Source organism: Pseudorca crassidens, chromosome X (genome assembly GCF_039906515.1).
Source record: "Pseudorca crassidens isolate mPseCra1 chromosome X, mPseCra1.hap1, whole genome shotgun sequence".
Lineage (NCBI taxonomy): Eukaryota > Metazoa > Chordata > Mammalia > Artiodactyla > Delphinidae > Pseudorca > Pseudorca crassidens.
The window spans coordinates 13317694-13340972 of record NC_090317.1 but is presented as its reverse complement, the minus strand read 5'-3'; the positions used below and the strand labels follow the sequence as shown (position 1 = coordinate 13340972).

Here is a 23279-nt window from a genome sequence, read left to right as displayed (position 1 = left end):
CCAAACTGTTAGGTAACACACTGACTAGTCCTACTAGTAATTATTTAATCCTGGAATCTCATATAAGCAAGAGGAAGAAAGCATGGTGAGGCTTATAAGAGATAGCCTAATTTCCATCTTTCTCTGTCAGCGACATCACCATTTTCCTAGTAATCCTGGTCTAAATCCTTGCAGGCATCACTGACTAATCTCTTTTATTAAGGACACTAGGCATTATTGGGGAATCAAAGAAAAATCAGGCTGATTTTTTTCCTTCAAATGTCAGGTATTATTTATTTTCAGTATCTAGTAAGTCAGTAAGCCTGCCTGTTTACCTGCCATGGAAGTGTTTCTTGCATCTATCCCACCCTCTGTTTCCACAGTAGCCACTGTAGTTCGAAATCTCACAAATTGGTTACCTCATACCAGTCTGTCCTTACTGTGATGTACTTTAGAAACACTCTGTTGGTGTGCCCATCATTGTGACAAATTAAAGGTAAAAAAAGAAAAATAGATACAAGCCAGAAATAGTATATTAGGTAGTAACTAGGTCACACCTAAATGCCCATCGACAGACGAATGGATAAAGAAGATGTGGTACATATATACAATGGAATATTACTCAGCCATAAAAAGGAACGAAATTGGGTCATTTGTTGAGACGTGGGTAGATCTAGAGACTGCCATACAGAGTGAAGTAAGACAGAAAGAGAAAAACAAATATCGTATATTAACGCATATATGTGGAACCTAGAAAAATGGTACAGATGAACCGGTTTGCAGGGCAGAAATTGAGACACATGTAGAGAGCAAACGTATGGGGACCAAGGGGGTAAAGTGGCAGGGGCAGGGGGGTGGTGTGATGAATTGGGAGATTGGGATTGACATGTATACACTAATATGTATAAAATGGATAACTATAAGAACCTGCTGTATAAAAGAATAAATTAAATTAAATTTAAAAATTAAAACAAAAAGTGAACCAAATGGATTTGGGTTCAACGTGGCTATGAAGATAAAGTACCCTCCTCTGGAATAAATATACAGACAGCAAGACATCTGAACCCTGTCTGAGGTCAATTACAAATTCTTGCTTCTCGACAGATGTTTATTAGAGACATAAAAGACCCTTGGAAATTCTGGGGGCTTAGAGGTGGGCGAATATCAAAGGAGCAACTGGGAGACTTCCTTGGTGGCGCAGTGGTCAAGAATCCGCCTGCCAATGCAGGGGACACGGGTTCGCACCCTGGTCCCAGAAGATCCCACATGCCGCGGAGCAACTAAGCCCGTGTGCCACAACTACTGAGCCTGCGCTCTAGAGCCCAGGAGCCACAACTACTGAGCCCGCATGCCACAACTACTGAAGCCCACACGCCTAAAGCCTGTGCTCCGCGACAGGAGAAGCCACCGCAATGAGAAGCCCACGCACCTCAATGAAAAGTAGCCGCCGCTCGCCGCAACTAGAGAAAGCCCGCGCGCAGCAATGAAGACCCAACACAGCCAAAAATTAATTAATTAATAATTTTTTAAAAGGAGCAACTGGGCATTTGTTATGAAAACAGTGAGGTTTTTGAACAGTCACTGCTGTGGGTTCAGAAGTGAAGCAGGGAAAGTAGACAGTAGGAAGAAGTCAGAGACCTAACCCTGGGCAGGAACCCCATTAGGAACAGCATGGAGTCGTTGGCCTCTGGGAAGAATCAAAAGCAGGGCCTGCTTCTCCGGTGGCCTCCTGACACAAAGCCCTCGGGCCTGGCTCAGGACACATGGCACGTCCTCTCCATTACCACTGCTGGACATCGCATCAATTCTCAACATGCTAACAACCAAGAAACAGTGGTTGGGGAGTCAAGGGTCATAATTTTCTCCATTTTCTTCTTCAGCAAATGCCATACCGCTTTTACAATGTAGAACTTGAAAGATAAAATTAATTAGGTGTGAAAAAAATCAAATTTGCCAATTACAGACTCATGTGGATTGGAGGTTCCTCTTGTCAAATGTCAAAACCAGCTGGGAGTGTCACTGGATTGCCAGTAACTTCCTCAAACAATACTGCTCTCATTTTAATACCAAACTAACATTAGGACACAATGGCAGTTTGGGTTATGGGAGAGAAGAAAGTAATTTCTAAGGATCGGACAGGACAGGTGTGGGCAGGATTCAGCGGTAGGTGGCTTTGCACACCCAGGAAGGGAGGGGATGGAGGAGGGATACAATGGGAATGTGCTAACCATAAAAGTGATCCATTTTTAAATCACACGGAAAAAAAGGAAGAAACTCTTTCCTCCTTGACTCTCCCGTATGAGAAAAGCTCCTTGCTACCAAGACCAAGAACTCCACCTGGTGCCATTGGTAAGAGAGTGCTAATGGGGGAGCCTGTGTCACTGCCCACAATTTCAAACTGTGCCGTGCAGGAGTCTAGGGCGCCCCCTTGGGGACTGCCTGGGACTGAAGTGAGAGAGGAAAGGAAGGAGGCCACGGTCTGTCCTCCGTGGCTCTCATTTCAGGTAGAAAAGTTCTGCTTCACCTGACTTCTCTCTAAGATTTCTACTTAAGGTTCCATGGGTGGGAGCGTGCGAAATGGGTGGTGAAGGGGGAGTCAAAGGGTACAAACTTCCCGTTATAAAATAAATAAGTCCTAGGGCTGTAATGCACAGCATGGTGACTATGGGTACCACGGTTAATAATACTGTACTTCATATTTGAAACTTGCTAACAGATTAGATCTTAAAAGTTCCCATCACAAGAAAAAAAGGTTTGTAACTATGTGTGGTGATGGATGTTACTTGTGGTGATCATTTCACAACATATACAAATATTGAATCATTACACTGTACACCTGAAACTAATGTGATGTTATATGTCAGTTATACCTCAATTTAAAAAAAAAAGATTTTCTTTTAAAAAAAGATGTGCAACTAAAGTATAAGAGTATATATACTTTTTCAGCCCAGTCATCTGAGCTGAAAAAGTATACAAACTGGAATACAGTATATGTATACATGAAAGACTATTACATTACACAATTCAAACAGTCTTACTTTCAAACAGTGCTTAAAACTGTACGACGGGTATCGATCAGAGCCTTCTCTGCTTTCAACACGCCTTTTGCAAAAAACAATGGCTTTTTCGTACAAGAAAAGGTGCCGCTGCATTGGCTTGAATCTAGCAAAATCCTTCATCTTTGTAGCACCTTTCTTGTGCCCAATCCAAACGCTGAATGCACCCTGCGTTATCATCTTGCCCAGCTCATTTAAGTTTCCCTGGAATGGAAAACCCAAACTCATTAGTACAAGGCAGAGCAACATTCAGACCTCTGACATCAATATTACAGTGTTTAGATTGAGTTACTAAAACCCTGAAGCGTATATTTATAGTTTTTAAAGTTTCATTCATCATAACTTTTCACAGGAAAACATGCCATGTGTCACCCAGTTACAAAATGACTGTGGGACCAGGAGATAGAAGAAGCCTCCTTTTCCCTGGCTTCATGTTTCCATTACTTCCTCAATCCTAATCGGTAAATGACCTCTCCCAGTCCAAGTTTTCCCACGGGGGGCAGTTAACTCTAAAGATTTGATCTCTTTCTTCCATCTCTATCCTGGACTGAGGCAAAGAGCAATTCTGGGACCATATGCCTCCTTAGAATAGACCCAAACATTCCAGCAAGCGGGATCTCCCAAGGTCTGCACTTGGGGGTAGGCCTTGTTAGGGACAAGGGGAATGTCGTAAATCCATCTGGCTGCTGATCTGAAGCCAATTTTCCACTTAGCATCATAAGTAATAATGCTGACATTCGGATCCTTCATTTGTCTGCCTCTTACATCTTATTTCTCAGTTGATTCCAGGAGAGGAAGAAAGAGATGTTAACATGCTTACCCTGTAAAACTGCAACAATCATTATGATCTACTTACGATATAGCCATTTATTGCAATCTGATGCATTGAGTCATTAACTGACTTCAGTAAATCCAGTATCATGTCAAGTGCCTCCTTTAATTGCACAGATCCTTCGCAGTCTTTGCTATATTTTAATAGCTCCTGTAATTAGAAGTCAAGAATTAATATTAGGCTGATATTAATAACTGGAGAAAATGAATACATTTTTGGCTAACACGCTTTCGAGGAGGAATCCAAAGATAATGGCAGTTTTTCGAGTAATTTCTTTCATATGCTATTTGTCACATTAATACTATATTTAATAACAATGTCAAAACCGGGGAAGAAATGGAATAGTGACTAAACAAGTAGAAAGCAAAGGGCATTCAATGCTTCTGGAGCTGGAGAACTATAGGTATTAGGACACGCTAGAGATCTGTTTTTAAAGCAATTACACATTTTTTGGTCCTCCACTTACAGCAGTTCATTTTATTCATTATGCATATACCATAGAACGTTGTAAAAAGACATTTTAAAACAGGCTGTGTTGTATTTATACTTAACGTGACATTTTTGGAATCCTTTCACATGACTCAGAGGTGTGCCGCCTTCATTTTTCATTGAGAAGGCCCATAGGAAATACAGTCTCAAAACTATAGGAAATACAGTCTCAAAACTATATTTGTTTAGTGCTGCTTAACAACAGTGAAAGTTCTGCAGTCAGGGTTATCCATATATCAGTGTACCTTGTATGGACGATTAAATAGCTAGAAGCATTGATTCAACTGCTAAATCCAGCTGTCCCAGTCAGGAAGCCTACCTATTTCTAGTGCTTACTAGTCAGCTGCTTCCATTTTAATGGCTTTGCCACATTTGACCCAAAGAAGTAAGTAAAGAAAGAAACAAATGTTTCATGCAATTACCTTCAACAGTAACTGATATTTAGTAATCCGTTGCACTGGTTTCAGTAAATAGGAATCTAGACCAAGTCTGTGCTTTAATTTTCTTTGACATTCCTGTCATTAAAATACAATGATCAATAAATTTAAATTGGCATTTACCTATGAAAATGTCAAATGTTCATTGATTAGACCCAATGCACGCATGTTTCTTACATCTCAAGGAAAAGTTACCAGAAAAATTGCTGTTATATATGGTATGGAAATTGTAAGAGGCAGTATGTCTAAAACACTACAGTAAACTTTATTTCAAGGGTCGGAGAGGTAGAAAATCCCCAAATTTCAAAGACTAAAAAGTTTTTATATATAAATTCACAATGATGTAGAATGCTTAAAAAGTAAGAAAGCAGGGCTTCCCTGGTGGCGCAGTGGTTGAGAGTCCGCCTGCCGATGCAGGGGACGCGGGTTCGCGCCCCGGTCTGGGAAGATCCCACATGCCGCAGAGCGGCTGGGCCCGTGAGCCATGGCCGCTGAGCCTGCGCGTCCGGAGCCTGTGCTCCGCAACGGGAGAGGCCATAGCAGTGAGAGGCCCGCGTACCGCAAAAAAAAAAAAAAAAAAAAAGGTAAGAAAGCAATGAATGACCATAGGTTAACATGACCACAAAGTTCTTCAAAGTATCCAAGAAAATTAACAAAAGGCTCAGCTCTGCAAGCCAAGACCCAGAAAAGAAATAGGTCGTACTGAATATAAATCAGACTGGGTATGAGAAGAGTTTTTTAAATGTCACAAGAAAAATACAGCCCTTATCAACTGGTGCTACATTTCATCTGATTATTGGCTTGCTGCCACTATAAATATAAGAGCCATGACTTTGGGTCCTGGGAACATTGTAGGGTCCATAATTAGGGCAAGATGGAGCTGTTAAGGATGAAATCTGCGTATAGGAAGTGCAGAACACAAAGGGAATGGGAGAGGAGATATCTATGGAAGATCCAGGACCCTCCTCTGTATGTGATAAAATCCAATACATAATCTAATTCGATTATCAACTTTTATGGTTAAAAATGGTGGACTGATACATGTATTTAGCTCTCCACTCATGAAACCCAATTAAAGTGATGGAAAAGTTATTTTTACAACGAAAAACCCAAAGTTACAAAGATGAAAGAGGGAAAGACATTGACAACATTTGGAAACTGGCAGAGGGAAAAGCCAAGGAACAACTCAATTTATGTTAAAGAACACACTTCCCCCTCCTCCACAAAGACTCCAGAATCAAGTACCTCTGGAAGTTGGAGATGAAGGTGGGGTTTGAAAAAAGATAGCTGTTTAAGAAGTAATTTTAAAAGTTTGTTTAAGCAGTAATTAGATACTAACCAGTGTTGGTAGAGGTGTGGAGCAATCAGGCCCCTCATACACCGTTGGCAGGAATGTAAAAAGGTGCAGCAACTTTGGAAAACAACCCAACAGTTCTTCAAAAAGTTAACAGAATTACCATATGACCTAGCAATTTCACACCCAGGTCTATGGCAAAGAGAAATGAAAATAATGCCCACACAAAAACTTGTACACAAAAGGTGGAGACAACCCAAATGTCCATCACCTGATGGATGGGTAAATAAAATGTGGAATATGCATCCATACAATGGAATATTATTAGGCCATAAAATGGAGTGAAGTTCTGACACTTGCTACAACACGGATGAACCATGAAAACATGATGCTGAGTGGAAGGAGCCAGACACAGAAGGTCACATATTTTAAGATTCCATTTATATGAAATGTCCAGAACAGGCAAATCTATAGTGACAGAAAGTAGCTTCGTAATTGCAGAGAGCTGTGGGGCTTGGGGGAACATGGGAGGTGACTGTTAAAAGGTAATTTTTTTTGGAGTGATGAAAATGTTCTTAAGTTGACAGTGGTGATGGTTGCACAACATTGTGAATATAGTGAAACTACTGAATTGTACATTTTAAAAGGGTGAATTTTGTGTTATTTTAATTATATCTCAACAAAGCTGTTACCAAAAAAAAAAAAAAAAAAGAATTAAATGAGCATTAAATCTAAACAAAGCAGCACCGGCAGCAGCAGCAACAGTAAGCATCTTAGACAGCATGCCACTGTGCAAAACTGGGTGGCTGCTGTCCTTGTCCCCATAGCAGAAGAAAGGATGTTTATCTGAAAAGAGTAAAACAGAGGGCCTTTGGACTAGGGAATATCAGGTCCAGCTGACGGCATCATACCATATTGAAAGCAAAGAGATTACTTGAATATTTATGTACCAACTAAGAGACTCTCAACCTTTCCCCCCACTTGGCTACCAGAACACTGGCAGTCAGATCCTTATTCTCCAGGTAGCAGAGTGGAGAATCTGACCAGCCTGAGCAAAAGGACCTAAACATACAGGTCTTGGGGATCTTCCAAGGACCCAACAGTGAGGACCATGGTCAATAAACCCACATAAGCACAGGAAACTTCCAGTCAGCTTTTTAGTGCTTATTCCTAACGCGAGTGGACAACCAAATATCACCAGACATTCGAGGAAAGTGACAGAAACAAAAAAAAAAAGAAAAGAAAAGAAAAGAAAGAAGAAAAGCAATATGAAGACAACAGAAACTCTGCAAGGAGGAGAAAGCTATTTTTAAAAGGAAAATCTATTATAATTCTCCTCATAGAGATAAGATATTGAATTCATGAAACATAAACAGGGTTGTACTGAAAGGAACATTCAGAGAACAAAAAGGGGTAGAGGCTCTTCAAAATTAATAACATGATGGCAGAAACAAAACCCTCAACAGAAGGACTGGAAGATAAGTCCCAGAAGATACAGCAACAAGACAAAGACCCAGAACATAGAAAGAAAAGATAATTAGAGGACTGGTCCAGAATCTCCAACATCTGTACAATAGAAATTCCAGAAAGAGAAAATGGAGAAAATTGTGTGGAGAAAATCAAAGGAAAAAAAATCCAAGTAAATTTGGACAAGGGGTTCCAAATTCAAAGGGATCACCATAAGATTGGATGATGGCACAGCACTGTGATATTTCAGAACCCTGAGGATAAAGGAAGCTCCCATAAGCTTTCATAGAGAGGACAAAACTAGGCCACATGCAAAGGAACAAAAATCAAACTGGCATAAGATTTCTTAACAGCAACACTGGAAACTAGAAAACAATGGAGCAAATACCTTCAAAATTGTGAGGAAAATTATTTCTTACATAGAACTCTATACCCAGTCAAGCTAGCAATCAAGTGTTAGGGTAGAATAAAGACATTCGCAGACATGCGCACTCTCAGAAACATTTACCTATCATGCACACTTTCTCAGTAAAGCTACTGGAGGATGTATTCCGCTGAACAAGTTAATAAAACAAGGAAGAGACAGATATGGCACCTAGGAAACGGGAGAGCCTGGGCAAGAGACACGTGAACAGACTCCCCGAAATTGATATTCACCAACATTCCAAGACGGCAGCTGCACAACGGGCTTAGTGAGTCTAGATAAGCAGGTCAGAAGACTCCAGGGGAGATGTTTTCAAGATGAAATTCAGAGAAAATATAATGTTTAAATGTACTAAGAAGAGATTGATGTAACTCTCACAACTGGGAGAGTTTGGGGTAGAATAGGGATAAGTACCTAGAAAATTAAGTGAGTAAAAAAGACACTTGTAAGAAAAATAATAAGGAAGGAAAAGCAACCGTCTTATTCCACATTATTCACCTGAGCACAGAAATTACATAGTCTTAATAATTTAACACTGTATATCAATCTAACCAGAGTTACACAACATAACTAGATTGGACTATTTGGAGGAAAAGGTGTGTGTGGGGGGGGAGCCAAGAACAATGAAAGAAAGCTAACTCCTCATCTTCCATCATGGGAAGCAGCAACAGGAGTATGATATTTGGAGGTATGGAGGTAACGACCGAAAGAAGTAGCTAAAAGAGCAGAAAATAGTTGCCTCTGGGGAGCAGCATATATGTTTGTGCGCATGTATGCATACTTGGGGGTGGGTCAAACCGCTCCTTTTTATATATATATATATATAACTTACTTAAAGCAGAAAATGAATTTATAAATAAGAAATATCCCAGTATCTTCCACAGAGAGTACATCCAATACCTGAACAATTACTATACCTGGAAGAAGGCGCATTCTGAATACTTCTTCCAAATTGCCTCTGACTTGGGCTTATTCTGACAATATTTTGCATACATTTGAAAATCATCTTTCTGTGATAAAAAGAAAATTCAAGGGTATTAGCAATTTGTGAGCATGTACTTTTCTTATCAAGGAAGCCTGAGCAAGGGTTAGTATGGCCAAGCATCACAGGGAATGTGGCCTAAAGGGCCTGTCACACTGGCAGCTGGTCAGAAGCCCTTTTTATATTCCAAGAACAGCATGCCCATCAGACCAGGTACAGGGACACATAATTATCCAAGGAATTTCATAACTTCCATTTACCAAGTTTAAGAGTTAGAGGGAGAAAAGAAAAGTCAGAGGCAGAAAAGTCTTCTTTGAATGAACTATGAAAACAGACTACTTTTTTCATTACTATGAGGTAACAGGATACCAAGAAATATGCTCCTTCTATGCTTTCAGTCTCTCGACTCCCTAGTGAATGAACTTATAGTAACTCCCGAGGTCTTTGGTCCCTCGGAGCATCATCATTGTACCATAACACTGCGAGGCATCTGCCCATGCTATTCTCTCTCCCTGGAATCATCTTTATTTGACCCACATGTAATGGGCTACCTCCTACTCACTCATTAGCATTCATCTCATGAGTCATCTCTTCTACACAACCATCATTTATACCTCCAGTCAATATCAGATGCACCTCTTCTTGGCTCCTATAGGACCCTTTGTATATCTCTAATATACCACATCTCACACTGTACACAATGGATTCCCTGTCTTTCTATGCGGATGGTCTTGGTATTCCGCATTGCCTAGTAAAGTGCTTGGCACAGAGTAGGTATTCAGTAGATGGCTGTTGAATGAATGAACAGACCAACAGGCACTTATTAAACCCCTACTGATCGCCAAGAACCATGCTGACCTTATTAGAGATACAAAAATACATGGGATATGGACCCTGCCTCAATGAGCTTTCCATCTAGTTGGAGCAGATTTCATGAATATGTGTAAAGATGCGTAGTAATGTAAAATTCCCAATGAGTAGCACAGACATTAAGTACTACAGTTCAAAGGAAAGAGAGGTGGTTGTTGCTTAGGGAAGTTGGGGAGGAATTTGGCCATGGTTTAAACGCGTTTGAAGTTTGGATATGTTGAGAAAGGTTCTGCCTTATCCTTATTATTTTCTCACGCCATAAACGCTTTCTGAGACAAGATATCTCCTTGGAAGCTTTCAGTGATCACCTCTATCAAACTGACTCTCAAATCAAGACAAAACTGATCTTTCAAGAAGAGGAGGAACTAGATAAGCAGAGAACATTGTGAGAGAAAACTCTAATGGAAGAGAGTATGATTACAAAGCCTGGGAAGTCAATTGTACTAAGTACACTCTTAGGACGTAGAGAAATGAGCCTCCCTGAATGATCTTGTAGAATAAAAGGAACACACAGCTCCCCATTTTGCAAATTTCCTGTGATAGATGCCTTGGTGTCTGCAAGCCAGACTCCATTTGATTCAAAGACTTCACATGTATTAGAGGGGAATATCAAGGCATCTCTTAGGCTAAAAATTAACCAAGCCAAGAATGGTTGTGCTGAGATGATCCCAAATCTCCCATCTTCACAGCCAGGATGGTCCTTGGACTCCTGGGATCACCCAGGGGTCAGTGGACACAAGCTGAGCCATTGTAGCATTTGATACCACAGAATACAATGGCCATTTGCACGTTCGAATACCCCATTCCTGTAACAAAACTTGGTTTAGCCTCAAATACTTGCTGGAGTGATGTGTTTCCTCCAAAAACATAAAGACATAAAAAATAATGCCTACCTTGTCTCTAAATCTGTAAAATGACCTGCTCTTTTGGTGGCCTATATTTATCTATTTTGAAATAATCATTGAACTAACCCTTTCCAGGAAACAAGGTCCCACTCTTTCTGGAGCAACAACGCAATCTTCCAGACTGCTCATGAAAATGCTGTAAAAATTTCAAAGAAAAAAATGATATGATTTTGTGTGAAATACGCTAAATTGATCAATAACCTTTTAAATAAAAATCACGAAAAAGAAAATTCAATTCAGCAATTACATACTTGCTATGGAATTCATATATTTCTGCCATATTTCCAAAGAGAACATCCTTTTTATTTCTCAGGAGAGGTGGTATAAGGTCAAACATCTCTGGATTATCCATCTCCTCTCTATAGCCCTACCCAAAATAAATACATTTATTCATTTAAAAAATATTTACATCAACATTTGATTGGGCCACCAAAGATAGAGGTATAGCAGAACATATATGGGATTAATGGGTAAAGTTGTTTAAATTTTAACATTCAAATTTTCTAGTTCCCAAAGTTATCCACTATTATTATTATTATTATTTTAGATAGTAGAACAAGGAAGTCAAGGTTTTCTACTCAATGGGTAGAATAAAGTGACAGCTCTTTGGCCTTCAGGGTAGCTTATAGGAAAACAAAATAGAGACAAAATAGAAACCAGGTATGAAAAATGATATTACAGGTCATTAACTTCTCCTTAAACAGGCAATAATTGTTTAGTTTTTTTCAGACCAAATTAATATTATGACATTTGTATCAAGAGAATGTTTTTCTCCCATACTTAACGCTTTACATCACAATCTCTAAAGAGCACCCTGGGAATAATGATAACAATCTGCTGTATTCCTAAGGGAACAGCTTATCTGTTCTGTAACAAATTCTGAACCCACAATTCTCACTGCTGAGGGAGAACCTGAATATGCACATTTAACAATCAAGGAAGGAGACAAAAAGAGAAGTCTGCCCGAAGCACTTCCTAAAAGACAGGAAAATACGATCTGAGTCACTTACCAACAAAACAGCAAATAGTTCCCGAACATACACCTTCTCTGTCTGTACCAGCTCATTTAGGACGTGGCTAAAATGAAAGGACCACGTTTGTCAGTTATTTTATGGCTTTAGAATTGTATTGCAACATTTCACTTATTATCATTATAAATTGTCAAAGATGAAAATTAATAATGCAGGGGAACTACCAATGGTTTGGTTTTATCATCAAAATATAAAATTAATTCTATGGTTTCTAGAGTAAGTACTACGCACAAGACTCTTAAAAATTTTTTTTAAAAAAGAGGAGTGGGGCTCAGGAGTTAGTTTTAAAGAGAAAAAAACCCCATCTTATTTCTAACTCACTAAGCTTAAGAATCATTTACTAAAAATTCACAAAATCTATTCCTAAAAATCTGGGGAATACTTTTTTCAATTAGCAATAATCGCGCCTCGAATAAACCTCATTGGCTATGATACTGCCGCTGCGCAAAAGCTGGGAATACTTTTCTGAACAGCACAGTTTCTGCGCTATAGTTCCCTCTCTCTTGCTCAGAAAAAAATAATATTAGCATTTTAGGCACAATTTTTCCTTTTTTTCCCAGTAATGTTCTGAAATTCTCCAAGACATGATTATACTGGTTTTCTCAAATATAGATCATACTTAAGTTTCTGTAGTAATTTTTTTACTGTCTTTTTAAAATAAAATACATTTTCCTTCCAATGTGATTTCTAATTGACATCATATTTAAAATTTATTTCCTCACTCCCCAATATAAGTTACCCATTTAATTTAACTTCTATCCTTGGCTTCTTCTAAATTTTTACACTTCTAAGAATTAACATTTAACAATCTTTGACTATATACATAACTTGCTCCAAAATACTGGTTACTTACTCAAAAGTCTGTGACATAAAGTTTAAAATGTGAATATTCATATGTGTGGAATATTAACATAATAATATAAAAGTGAACAAAACGATGATTTTTATTAGCACCTGTAAAATCACATTGTATATCTACATAATCCTTTGTAGTTTTTGAAACACTGACCCATTCACTCTCACCTCTTTCATAAAAGAGGAGACTAAGATTCTGAAAAGATCTGGTTAATTTTCAAGTCACATAAACAGAATATAGGTTGGCCAGGCCTAAATCCAGGACTTCTGACACCTTCTCTAGTATACTTCTCATCACATCCAGTAGAACCCCATTCTGTGAACTCAAAATTCTAAGCACATTTGCCTTGAACACTGAATCAGAGCCTCCTACTGGTAGATGTATATATATGGGTGTATGTTAATAAATAAAAGATACTTCTTTAAAATATCCAGGCTATTGTCATTGTCCAAACTGGAGGACTGAGCAGAACTTCTCTTCTCCTGACAATCATGCACCACTTCAATCTGAAATGAAAATAAAAGTGAAATTAGCATCTACGTAGGTATAGTTCTTTTTCATGGAACTCTAGCTCAAATTAAGTTTTCTACGTTCTAACTGTATAGATACACTGAAAAGTAACACTATGAGTATGATTTTTTCAGAAATAACTTTGATATGTACTAGTTAAAAAAATTATTTTAGTTGCCTAAGAGGACAGATTTAAGATATTCATTACCATTTACTTTATATGTTAAGTAATGTTTCATTTCTTTGGCACTTCGGGAAAATGAGGTTAATTCATAAAAAGTTGATTGTACTGGGACATCCCTGGCGGTCCAGTGGCTAAGACTCCGTGTTTCCACTGCAGGGGGCACAGGTTCGATCCCTGGTTGAGGAACTAAGATCCCACATGCCGGGATTTCCCTGGTGGTGCAGTGGTTAAGAATCCGCCTGCCAATGCAGGGGATACGGGTTCAATCTCTGGTCCGGGAAGGTCCCACGTGCCTCGGAGCAACTAAGCCCGCATGCCACAGCTACTGAGCCTGCACTCTAGAGCCCGTGAGCCACAACTACTGAGCCCACGTGCTGCAACTACTGAAGCCGGCGCGCCTAGAGCCCGTGCTCCGCAGCAAGAGCAGCCACTACAATGAGAAGCCTTCACACCGCAACAACGAGTAGCCCCCGCTCGCCGCAACTAGAGAAAGCCCGCGCACAGCAACGAAGACCCAATGCAGCCCAAAATTAATTAATTAATTATTTTTAAAAAAGAACACACAAAGAAAACGTAGGGTGCTGCAGTTTTGAGGAGGCTACTCTCTGCAGATACCAGAATATCATGGCTAACTGAGAAGGAATCTTAAATCTATCAAGAAATGGATAGATGTCTGTGTTGAGCCAAGGGGATGGTCCATTAGAATCTGTCCTTTGTCCATGTTTCGTACTTGCAGGACTGGAATCACTTAGGAAAGAAATCTCCTTTTGTAAGAAGATGCAACAATTGTTTAGGTGAATTGAGGTGGGGGCAGGAATGAGAAGCTGGAACTTATGTGAGATGTTCTACAGCAATTATTCTGAACTTCAGCCAAGACCTGAGAAACTGCTCATATATCTGGGGCTACGCCAGTACTGCAATTAGACACAATGCAACAGCAGCTTTTTCTTTTCGATGAAGTTGGCTTTCAAATGCACAATATTGGTTTAGTGAATGAAAAAATATGGTTTTAGTCCCTATCCCAATTCTGCAACTACAGCAATAAGGCCAACTTTGAATTAATTAATGATATTTACTTTTATGTTGCTCTGATTTTGTCTCCAAGTCTTCCTCCCTGGTAGAGAAATATGAAAGAAGAATTTCAAACGAGAATTAAAATCAACACTTTTCATAAAAATACGTGCATGTGTGTTACAGAGACATTAATGTTCCATCATGTTTATATTAGTACTTTTAAATCACACTATACATAACAGATGATTAGTTAGACTTATCTATATGATTTCAACTTCTTACAGAGCATGTTTTGCTATGTATTCACCCATTCTCTCATTCATCAAACATTTGCTGGATTGCCGAGCAAGCACGAAGCTAGGTGTTAGTACCCATGATTATTCGCAGGTTTAGTGTTCATTCCGATAACATAAGCATTTAATCAGATGGTAGCTCACTGATTAACTGAATCAAAAAGAATTTCGGAAAAAAAATCTCAATTTAACTAACAATTATAGCCTCTGACATTTATTTGGCACTTACTACATGCCAGGCACTATTCTAAGCCCTACACGTGCATTTTCTTTTTTAACCCTCAAATCGACCCTGAGCAATAAGCACTACTTCTATCCCCATTTTATAGGTGACTAAGCTTAATATCTTGTCCAAGAAGCAAAAGTGGTACCCAAATCCATAAAGTCTACTATCAGAATCCGTGTTTCTAACCACTATATAAAACATTTCTGGGCTTCCCTGGTGGCGCAGTGGTTGAGAGTCCACCTGCCGATGCAGGGGACACGGGTTCGTGCCCCGGTCCGGGAAGATCCCACATGCCGCGGAGAGGCTGGGCCCGTGAGCCATGGCCGCTGAGCCTGCGCGTCCGGAGCCTGTGCTCCGCAACGGGAGAGGCCACAGCAGTGAGAGGCCCGCGTACCGCAAAAAAAAAAAAAAAAAGACAAGGCCGTTTAGGCTCCTAATTCTCAGGGCTGCTGGAAGGACTAGACTTTTTGTCCTTTCCTCCTCGGTGGGAGCCATGACAAGGCCCGCTCAGGGAAAGACTCTGTTGTTAAGTTCTCTAAATCTTATCCTTCACTTTCATTTACTTAAAAATATATTCTATATGGGAATATTTACCTTTACACAATATATATGTAAATAGATAAATATAAATTAGACTTAGTGGCAATTACCATATAAAATCAATTTCTCAATAAATACTGATACCCATCACTTTAAAGAAACTTGATATACAGACATCCAAAGATACTTATAAAGGAAACTTAGGGAGCTTTACTTATTAGCTTTACTAATTAATTCTTTGCAAATACATTAAGAGATGAAAAAGGAATATATACACAACTTATGAAGAATGCACCTTTTTCTGAAAAGCAAGGTAGATGTATTCATTCTTTTAACAATATGACTATGTATATATGTATATATATATATAATTCTTAAGCACCTATACTCTCTGCTAAGCTTTGTGTCTGGTGCTGGGCATACAAACGTGAACTGCACACAGTCCCTGCTCTGACAGAGCTTACGGTCTAGCAAGAGAGACAGGAAACAGGCAATGACGCTAAAGCTGAGAAGAAATGAAGAGGGGCTTTTTATGCCATGGCCTGAACACCTGACCGAACTGGGGTGCAGGGGAGGAGGAGAGGCAGGAAGGAAAAGCTTACCTGAAGGAAGAGGCCTAGAGATAGGAAATCTGATGGCAGAGTAGGAGAGAACAGTAGGTGTAAAGTCCAAAAGGCAAGACAACTAGGGGCATTTAAGAAAAGAAAGTGGGAAACAGGGAGACTGTTGTAGTTGCCAAGGCAACAGATGGTTGTTAGGCTGGATTCCGGAAGTGGCAGTGAGGGCTAGCAGGGTGGATGGAAACAAGTGGGTCTTTTGGACTGATTAGAGGTCAGGAATGAGTGAGAAAGGGGAGCAGGAGAAATGGCATCAGTTTTGGGGTTCGCTGAGACTGAGCTGCCGGTAGGAAATTCAAGGAGGCAAATTGGAAGCGGAGACTCTGAAGTTACAGATTTGGGAGCTCAGACCACATCTTACCCCTCGCACACAATGTTCTTCCATAACTTCCCTCTGTATGAAATGTTAATTCAGCAAATAGTTACCACACCTTGCTAGGTGCCAGGCACTGTGTTAGATACAAGATTCTATTTGATGCAAATTAATGAAAATAAACAAACAAAAACAACAAAAAAACAGTTTGACTTATTTTATAAAAAATTAACACTTATGCCTTGATTTGACCAAATCTTTTTTTTTTACCAAATCTTATATATTTGGCTTAGCAATTAAAAGTCTTGAAGAGTTATTTGGAACTGATTGTTAGAATCCCCACTACTCACAGACCAATTAGGTAAAATGAACAGTGTTTGTAGCATAAATAATGCTCTGATTTAATTTAGAAACCATGATGGATAACAGATAAAATCATTTATCCATCCATGTCATTTATTCAGTAAGCTGCCTTCTTCCTTATAAATACATTAGGCAGTTCTAAACCGAGGCAAATTCAAGCTACTCCCAACAAATAGTTTTATTCTGGGTGACAGAGAGTCTCTACAATGAAAGCAAGCTTGATTTATTTTAACATGGCCAATTGTTTTCGTCTTATGAGTGGTCATTTGATGAAAGGGAATAATCTACTTTTTATATAGTTTTTTTCCAAGGTAATTTTAGTACTGAGAGAATAATGGATGCTTATTATGAAAAAAAGGAGAAAGTTAATCCTAGGCAGAATGCAAGAATGAACTGCTGCTGGTTTTAGATGCCAAACTGGTTTTTCACACGTACACAAACTCAGAAAATGTACTGATGAAAAGTAATAAAGATGGGTACCTTTTGAAAAAAGTTTACATGCTTGAAAGAAAGAGTATCCAACTCCCACTGCAGAAAGAAAGTGTAACGCCATTAAATAAGAATATCAGAAAGAAAAAAAATGAAACAACACAAAACAAAATGTACTTTTAGTGACTAAGGCCTTGAGTGGGTCTTAGGCAGTCTTTTCAGAGCTCTATTTCTCAACCTGAGGCATGCCGCTTTCGGAACGCCTTCAGAGGAGTTGAGCTTTTGGAAGACCATAAAGCAAGAGGCCTTAGTCATGAGGGAAAGAATAGTCTAGTTTATTGAGTATTTTTTTATATTCTACAATTTTTTTCCACTTTGTCTTCACAACAACACTTTGAAATCGGTAGGTATTATTGCTCCTATTTTACAGACAAGGAAACCAAGGCAAAACCAACAAAGGAGGTTAAGTGAACTGCCCAAGGTCACATAACCCATGAATGGAGCCAGAAATCTGAGCTCTGTCTTCTGTTCAGGAATATCAACCTATTGTATTTTTATTCTCATAGCTGTTGGTTTTTATGCCCTATTGGTTGTTTGTTCTTTTTATTCTTTTTCCCAGTATCTTCTTAGTATAATTTATTTATGGCATTGTTCATGGTTTGACTTGTGAGTATATTTTTATATTTAATAACTATTAACTATATAACTTTCATCATCTTAGCCTAGTTATCTGCTTTCATCACCTCGTTTTAATCTGATCCATGCTGGGGCTGAGCTGGATTTTTATATTCATTATGCCTGGCTCAGGCTTTCTCTGATTTTCAAAGCAGTTCCCATCATTAATGAAGTCTCTGATTCTCTCAGATCAAAGAGACCGAATTTAGTCCCATGTTCACCCACTCAACTAACTTAGGGCCCCAAAGGCCAAATTTCTTTCCCCTAAGAGGCCCCAGAGGCAGCTCAAGAAAAACCTTGGGGCAATAGTCATCTTATTTCCACAGTAGCTCAACATCACAGTGAGGATAATTTTTTTTATCCCATAGGACGTAGAAAACAGAAATGGATATTACATGTTTAACACTACTCTACAAAGATTAAAACGAGTAAACGAACTTTGTAACAGTTAATTACCAGTGAAACTACTCAATTTACCTGTGCCCATTTAGAAAAGGCAATTCATTCGATTATCTATCTATCTATCTTATCATTCACTTACTAGAAGCTAATAAGAACCAAGTGATAGTTTATCCCAAGAAGTGGTAAATACATGCGTGTATATACCAGTTTCATATGCTTTCCTCTACCTGCTGAAGAAAAGGGTGAGTTTGATGCTAGTATAATGTTCATATTCATTGCAACACTGGGCAATTCAGTCCAGATGTGCACCATCCTGTACTATACTATACTACTACTATGTTTAATTATTGTACGATAATCTCTATCACAACTCCTGCCTTGTGCAATGTAATCTGTACATGACCAAGGACGCTAAAAATAAAATTTCAGTTTCTCGGGACTGAAGAATGAGTTCAGTATTTACATCAAGAGTAACAAAGTAAACAATAGCAGGGAAAGAAGAGATAGAAAAGGGGAATGTAAGATACTCTACCTTGTTCAGGTGAAAAAAATGGTTCTCTAGATCTGATCAAACTGTCAGAAGCAGGTACTACAGATGGAATTGGCCTCACGTGCTTATCAGTCAGGTTTCTGAAACCGGCTTGTTGGTTCTCAAATATACTTCGGAGGTTTTCAAGCTTGAGTTGTATGGTCTGCATTTGAACCTGCAGGTTGCATAAGAATTCTATGAAATAGTTTCTGAAATGGGGGTCATTACAAATCCTATTACATTTCTCAGACTCAGACAGATAAAAAATTAATATAGAGTTTAATATATAACTAGAAGAAATTTAGGAAAGTAATGGGAAACAGATTAATGCATTATTTCACATGGTTATAAAACCAGAAGGTCTCAGCCAAAACAACTTGAAGAAGAAATTTATCAAGCAGTCATGAAATAGGTCACTGCATAAAGTGATTTACCCTTCATTGGGTGAAAGGGGATCAAGGCCTGAAAAGAAGGCGTGTTTGGTACGAGAAAGCCACCAGGTTAAGCATTATCACGGTAGTTTGTTATATTTTGGCCTGCGGGACATTCTATAGTTCACCATGTCGTAAAAGGTTCCTCAGAGCCACTGATGATTTGAGGCAGCTAGAGAGTCACTTGGTTATCGCCATGTTTGTGATCTGCGGCTAAGAATGGATTTAGATACTGCTCCAAACTTAAGGGTCAATGAGACAGTTTAGCAGCAAATAGCATCACAAATGCTCTTATCCGCAATGTGGAGACAGGGCTTCATGGCAGCTGCAACAGGGTGGTGCTGAACTAACCTATAGCTCTCTACCCTGCCAACACCAGCCTCTGCTGCTCCCCCTTCCCCAAGAAGACACAGATCCTTCCCTCATCTCTTCATCCTCAAACTGAGTAGGAAAGCCAGATCTGTGTCCCCAGAGCATCTGCTGGTAGTCACTGCAGCACGAAGGAAAGATGTTTTGGGTAGAGTGTTCTTGATATGGGTCCAATATTCTAGGACAGTTTTGGGCCTTAGTCCAAGGATGCACAAGAAAATGTATGTGAGAGCTCCTAGTATGTGAAAAGAGTTGAAAAATAAGGCAGTCATGGGACTTCCCTGGCGGTCCAGTGGTTAAGACTCTGCGCTTGCACTGCAGGGGGCACGGGTTCGATCCCTGGTCGGGGAACTAAGATCCTGCGTGCCGCGTGGTGTGGCCAAAAAAATAAAAATAAACAATAAATTAAAAAACTAAAAATACTGCAGTCAGAATTCAGAAAGGAAATTACTCTTCATTACAAGGCAAACATAAGCCTTTGGATTCTTTGACGCCTAACAGTGGCCCTGACACAACCCCTAATCCTTGAGAGAACTGTGTCATTGCAACGTGATATAAAGTTACCTGTGAAGCAGTAAAACTCTTATCAACACTAGTGCAATTATAGTTTTTTAAAGTTTGTTTACTTGCCCCCAAAAGCCTCTTACCTTGAGTTCAGGGGATAAAATCATATCAAATTCATACTGCAGGGCTTCAGGACCATAATTTATAAAGGGTGCAGCCATTTCAAGAAAAGTTTCCATGTCTTGGAGGGCTTTCTGAGCATCTTTCTTAGACTGAAACTTATTTATTTCTTGATTAGCCAGAAGGCACTCTCCTTCATCACAGCACTGGTGAGCCTGGTGAGCAAATCACACACATGCACAAACCATGAATGAATAAAGAAGAAATATGTTTGTCCCTTAGGAGAGTGTTTATCAGCTCTGGCTTCTGTGAATCAGAGTTGTTTTCAGAGCTGTTAAAAAAAAAAAAAGATATCCGGTTTCTACCCCCAGAAATTCTGATTCAGTAGCTCTGGGCTGTAAGCCAGGCATTTATATTTTTACAGCATTCCACAGGTACTTCTTTTTTTAAATTTTATTTATTTATTTGTTTATTTTTGGCTGTGTTGTCTTCATTGCTGTGCACGGGCTTTCTCTGGTTGCAGCGAGTGGGGGCTGCTCTTTTTCGTTACGGTGCGTGGGTTTCTCATTGCAGTGGCTTCTCTTGTTGCACAGCACGGCCTCTAGGCGCGTGGGCTTCAGTAGTTGTGGCACGCGGGCTCAGCAGTTGTGGTGCACAGGCTTAGTTGCTCCGCGGCATGTGGGATCTTCCCGGACCAGGGCATGAACCCGTGTCCCCTGCATCGGCAGGCGGACTCTCAACCACTGCGCCACCCGGGAAGCCCCCCTCTTCTTTCTTTTTAATTGAAGTATAGTTGATTTATAATGTTGTGTTAATTTCTGCTGTACAGCAATGTGATTCAGTTATACATATACATACATTCTTTTTCATATTCTTTTCCATTATGGTTTATTACAGGATATTGAATATAGTTCCCTGTGCTATACAGTAGGGGCTTGTTGTTTATCCATCCTATATGTAATAGTTTGCATCTGCTAATCTGAAACTTCCACTCCATCCCTCCCTCACCCCCCCTCCGCCTTGGCAACCACAAGTCTCTGTGTCTCCACAGGTATTTCTGACACCCAGCCAAGTGTGGGAAGTGCTGTACCCATTTCATAATGAGGAATTCATTCTGCAGCAGGTGTCTGACCATTCTCTCAACACCAGCACTTCAGCTGCACGTTATTTTCACAAAATCAATAATTGAAATATGAAACTCCTCGCAAAATATCAAGTGTAATATAAGTGCATAATGATTGCCAAGGACAAGGATAAAAGTTTCCTTGCCAGAGAAGGAGATGTACAGATTAGAATGCTCACATTCAGATCCGATGCCTATAAGTGACACCCCTATTTTACATTCCACTGCCATGATCACAACTTCTCTTCACCGCCTAATCATCAAAGGGGTCAGACCCACAAGCCATGGAGGAATAGTTTCCAATCACTGTTTAATTTGTTATTGCTGTAACTATGAAATGTGGAATGAGTGTCAGGCTTTAGCAAAATGCCCCCAGGGCTTTTTTAAGTGTTCTGATTGCAAACTATCACCAGGGCAGAGGCTACAGAGATGGACCCAAAATAGAGGAAGCCACTGCCACCACCACGTCAATATTCAGAACAGAGGCCAAAATTCGTACAATACTGGACCTGCTCTGAATACTGCAAAGTAGACGGAGTAAACAAGCATAATCAAACTCAGTCCTTCAGACTTCTTACAAATTTAATTCCAAAGCTATACCAGACCTTAGCCCCATAGCCTCTGAGAAGGACCCAGGGGAAAAAAAAAGTATCTTCTCTTTCAGAAATGCACCATGTCCTATGACACTACCTGCTGTAGGATTTTATGCATCTTAAAGGTCCTGCTGAGCTGTATCCGTTTGGTTTTGATCTCATTCACCAAAATATCAGAAAGGTAACGTAGCTCATTGCACCTCTGGCAGATCAAATCCAGGGCGTAATGGTGACTTGCTGCGAGCCTGTGTCCATGTAGTATCACGAACTGGGCCTTTGCTAACAGGTCCTGATTTTAAGAAAGAAGGGAAACAAAAACTGCATGATCTCTTTCTGAATAGAGGGGGAGAAAAGAATGCAATTAAACAAGCATAAATGGTCGAACCAGAGACATATATTGCCAAATATACAGTTTGTTGTCATACTTCTGCTGGCTGCAAAAAAAGCCTCCAGTTACAGTCACTAGTTATGGCAGTGATGTCATCAGAAGCTCAGGCACTTCTGGTCACAGAAACAGAAAATTAACCAGCCTGCCCAGAATGTGGATTAGATTTGTTCCTCTTGGTATGTACAGATTTAGAACAGAACCGCATATATCAAATGAGGTACACAAAAGCCAAGTGAAAGCTAAGGGATTTCATATCATTTCAGTCTTGGAAATCCCATTAGGTCTAGTCAGCATCTACCTGAGTACTTTACACACATGAAGTGACCGTCACAGGGTTTCCCTGTCAAAAGGGATCTCAGCAGCCTAGTCTCTACTCTATCAACTACTGACCGTCCCCCAGCCCCACCCAGTATAGCGCAAGATGAAAAAGTTCTGGAGATCTGTTATACAACAACGTGAATACACTCAATGAACTGTACACTTCAAAATGGTGGAGATGGTAAATTTTATGTTGTGTGTCTTTTACCACAATTAAAACTAAAACTTATTCAAAACACAACAAAACAAAATGAAAACAAACAAAACAAAACCAAACAAAAAATTCAAAGCTCCCTAGTTTGCAAGCCAGTTTGCCTTCTCTTTCTCCTATACCATAAAGATTTGTAAGTTGCCCCATGATCACAAAGATCTACAAGCACAATTTCAGAACTAGGCACCACAACTGCTGCCTCTCAATTTTGGTTTTTAGATGCTTGTGGTACACCCATAAATCTATTTGTTTGCTGAGAACACACCTTAAAAACAATGGTCTTACTCTCACATACGAGACAGGAGAGCAAGGCTAGAATGTGCTGAGTATTAAAGCCATGAGTCCAAGCTTTAAGACCAGCAGAACAATGATAGCTGGCTCTTGTGGGTACTTACTATATATCCATATATCCCAGGTACTGTGCTAAGTGTTTTATCTACAGCATCTAAATAAATCCTCACAATCACTCTGAAAAGTAGGTCATTACATCCCCAATGTATAGATG

The 23279-nt window shown here is 39.6% G+C and overlaps 1 protein-coding gene and 1 pseudogene across 9 annotated transcripts in view; both read right to left on the bottom strand.

Moving 5' to 3' along the window:
- The window catches only part of MCF2 (MCF.2 cell line derived transforming sequence), a 72925-nt gene that overhangs the window by 21654 nt on the left and 27992 nt on the right, over positions 1 to 23279 (bottom strand). For 5 of the 9 annotated variants that reach the window (XM_067722496.1, XM_067722498.1, XM_067722502.1 and 2 more), the window contains 12 exons: positions 21955 to 22146; positions 20165 to 20356; positions 18721 to 18892; positions 14393 to 14430; positions 13040 to 13128; positions 11746 to 11812; positions 10987 to 11102; positions 10802 to 10871; positions 8896 to 8988; positions 4779 to 4871; positions 3892 to 4017; positions 3018 to 3239 (listed from right to left, as the gene is read on the bottom strand). In XM_067722496.1, the coding sequence (XP_067578597.1) occupies positions 3018 to 3239; positions 3892 to 4017; positions 4779 to 4871; positions 8896 to 8988; positions 10802 to 10871; positions 10987 to 11102; positions 11746 to 11812; positions 13040 to 13128; positions 14393 to 14430; positions 18721 to 18892; positions 20165 to 20356; positions 21955 to 22146 (1470 nt within the window). Of the gene's footprint in view, positions 1 to 3017; positions 3240 to 3891; positions 4018 to 4778; positions 4872 to 8895; positions 8989 to 10801; positions 10872 to 10986; positions 11103 to 11745; positions 11813 to 13039; positions 13129 to 14392; positions 14431 to 17162; positions 17211 to 18720; positions 18893 to 20164; positions 20357 to 21954; positions 22147 to 23279 lie in introns of all 9 variants that reach the window. The other 4 variants (XM_067722495.1, XM_067722494.1, XM_067722497.1 and 1 more) reach the window with 1 other exon arrangement.
- LOC137217654 (U4 spliceosomal RNA) lies at positions 12092 to 12218 on the bottom strand (annotated as a pseudogene).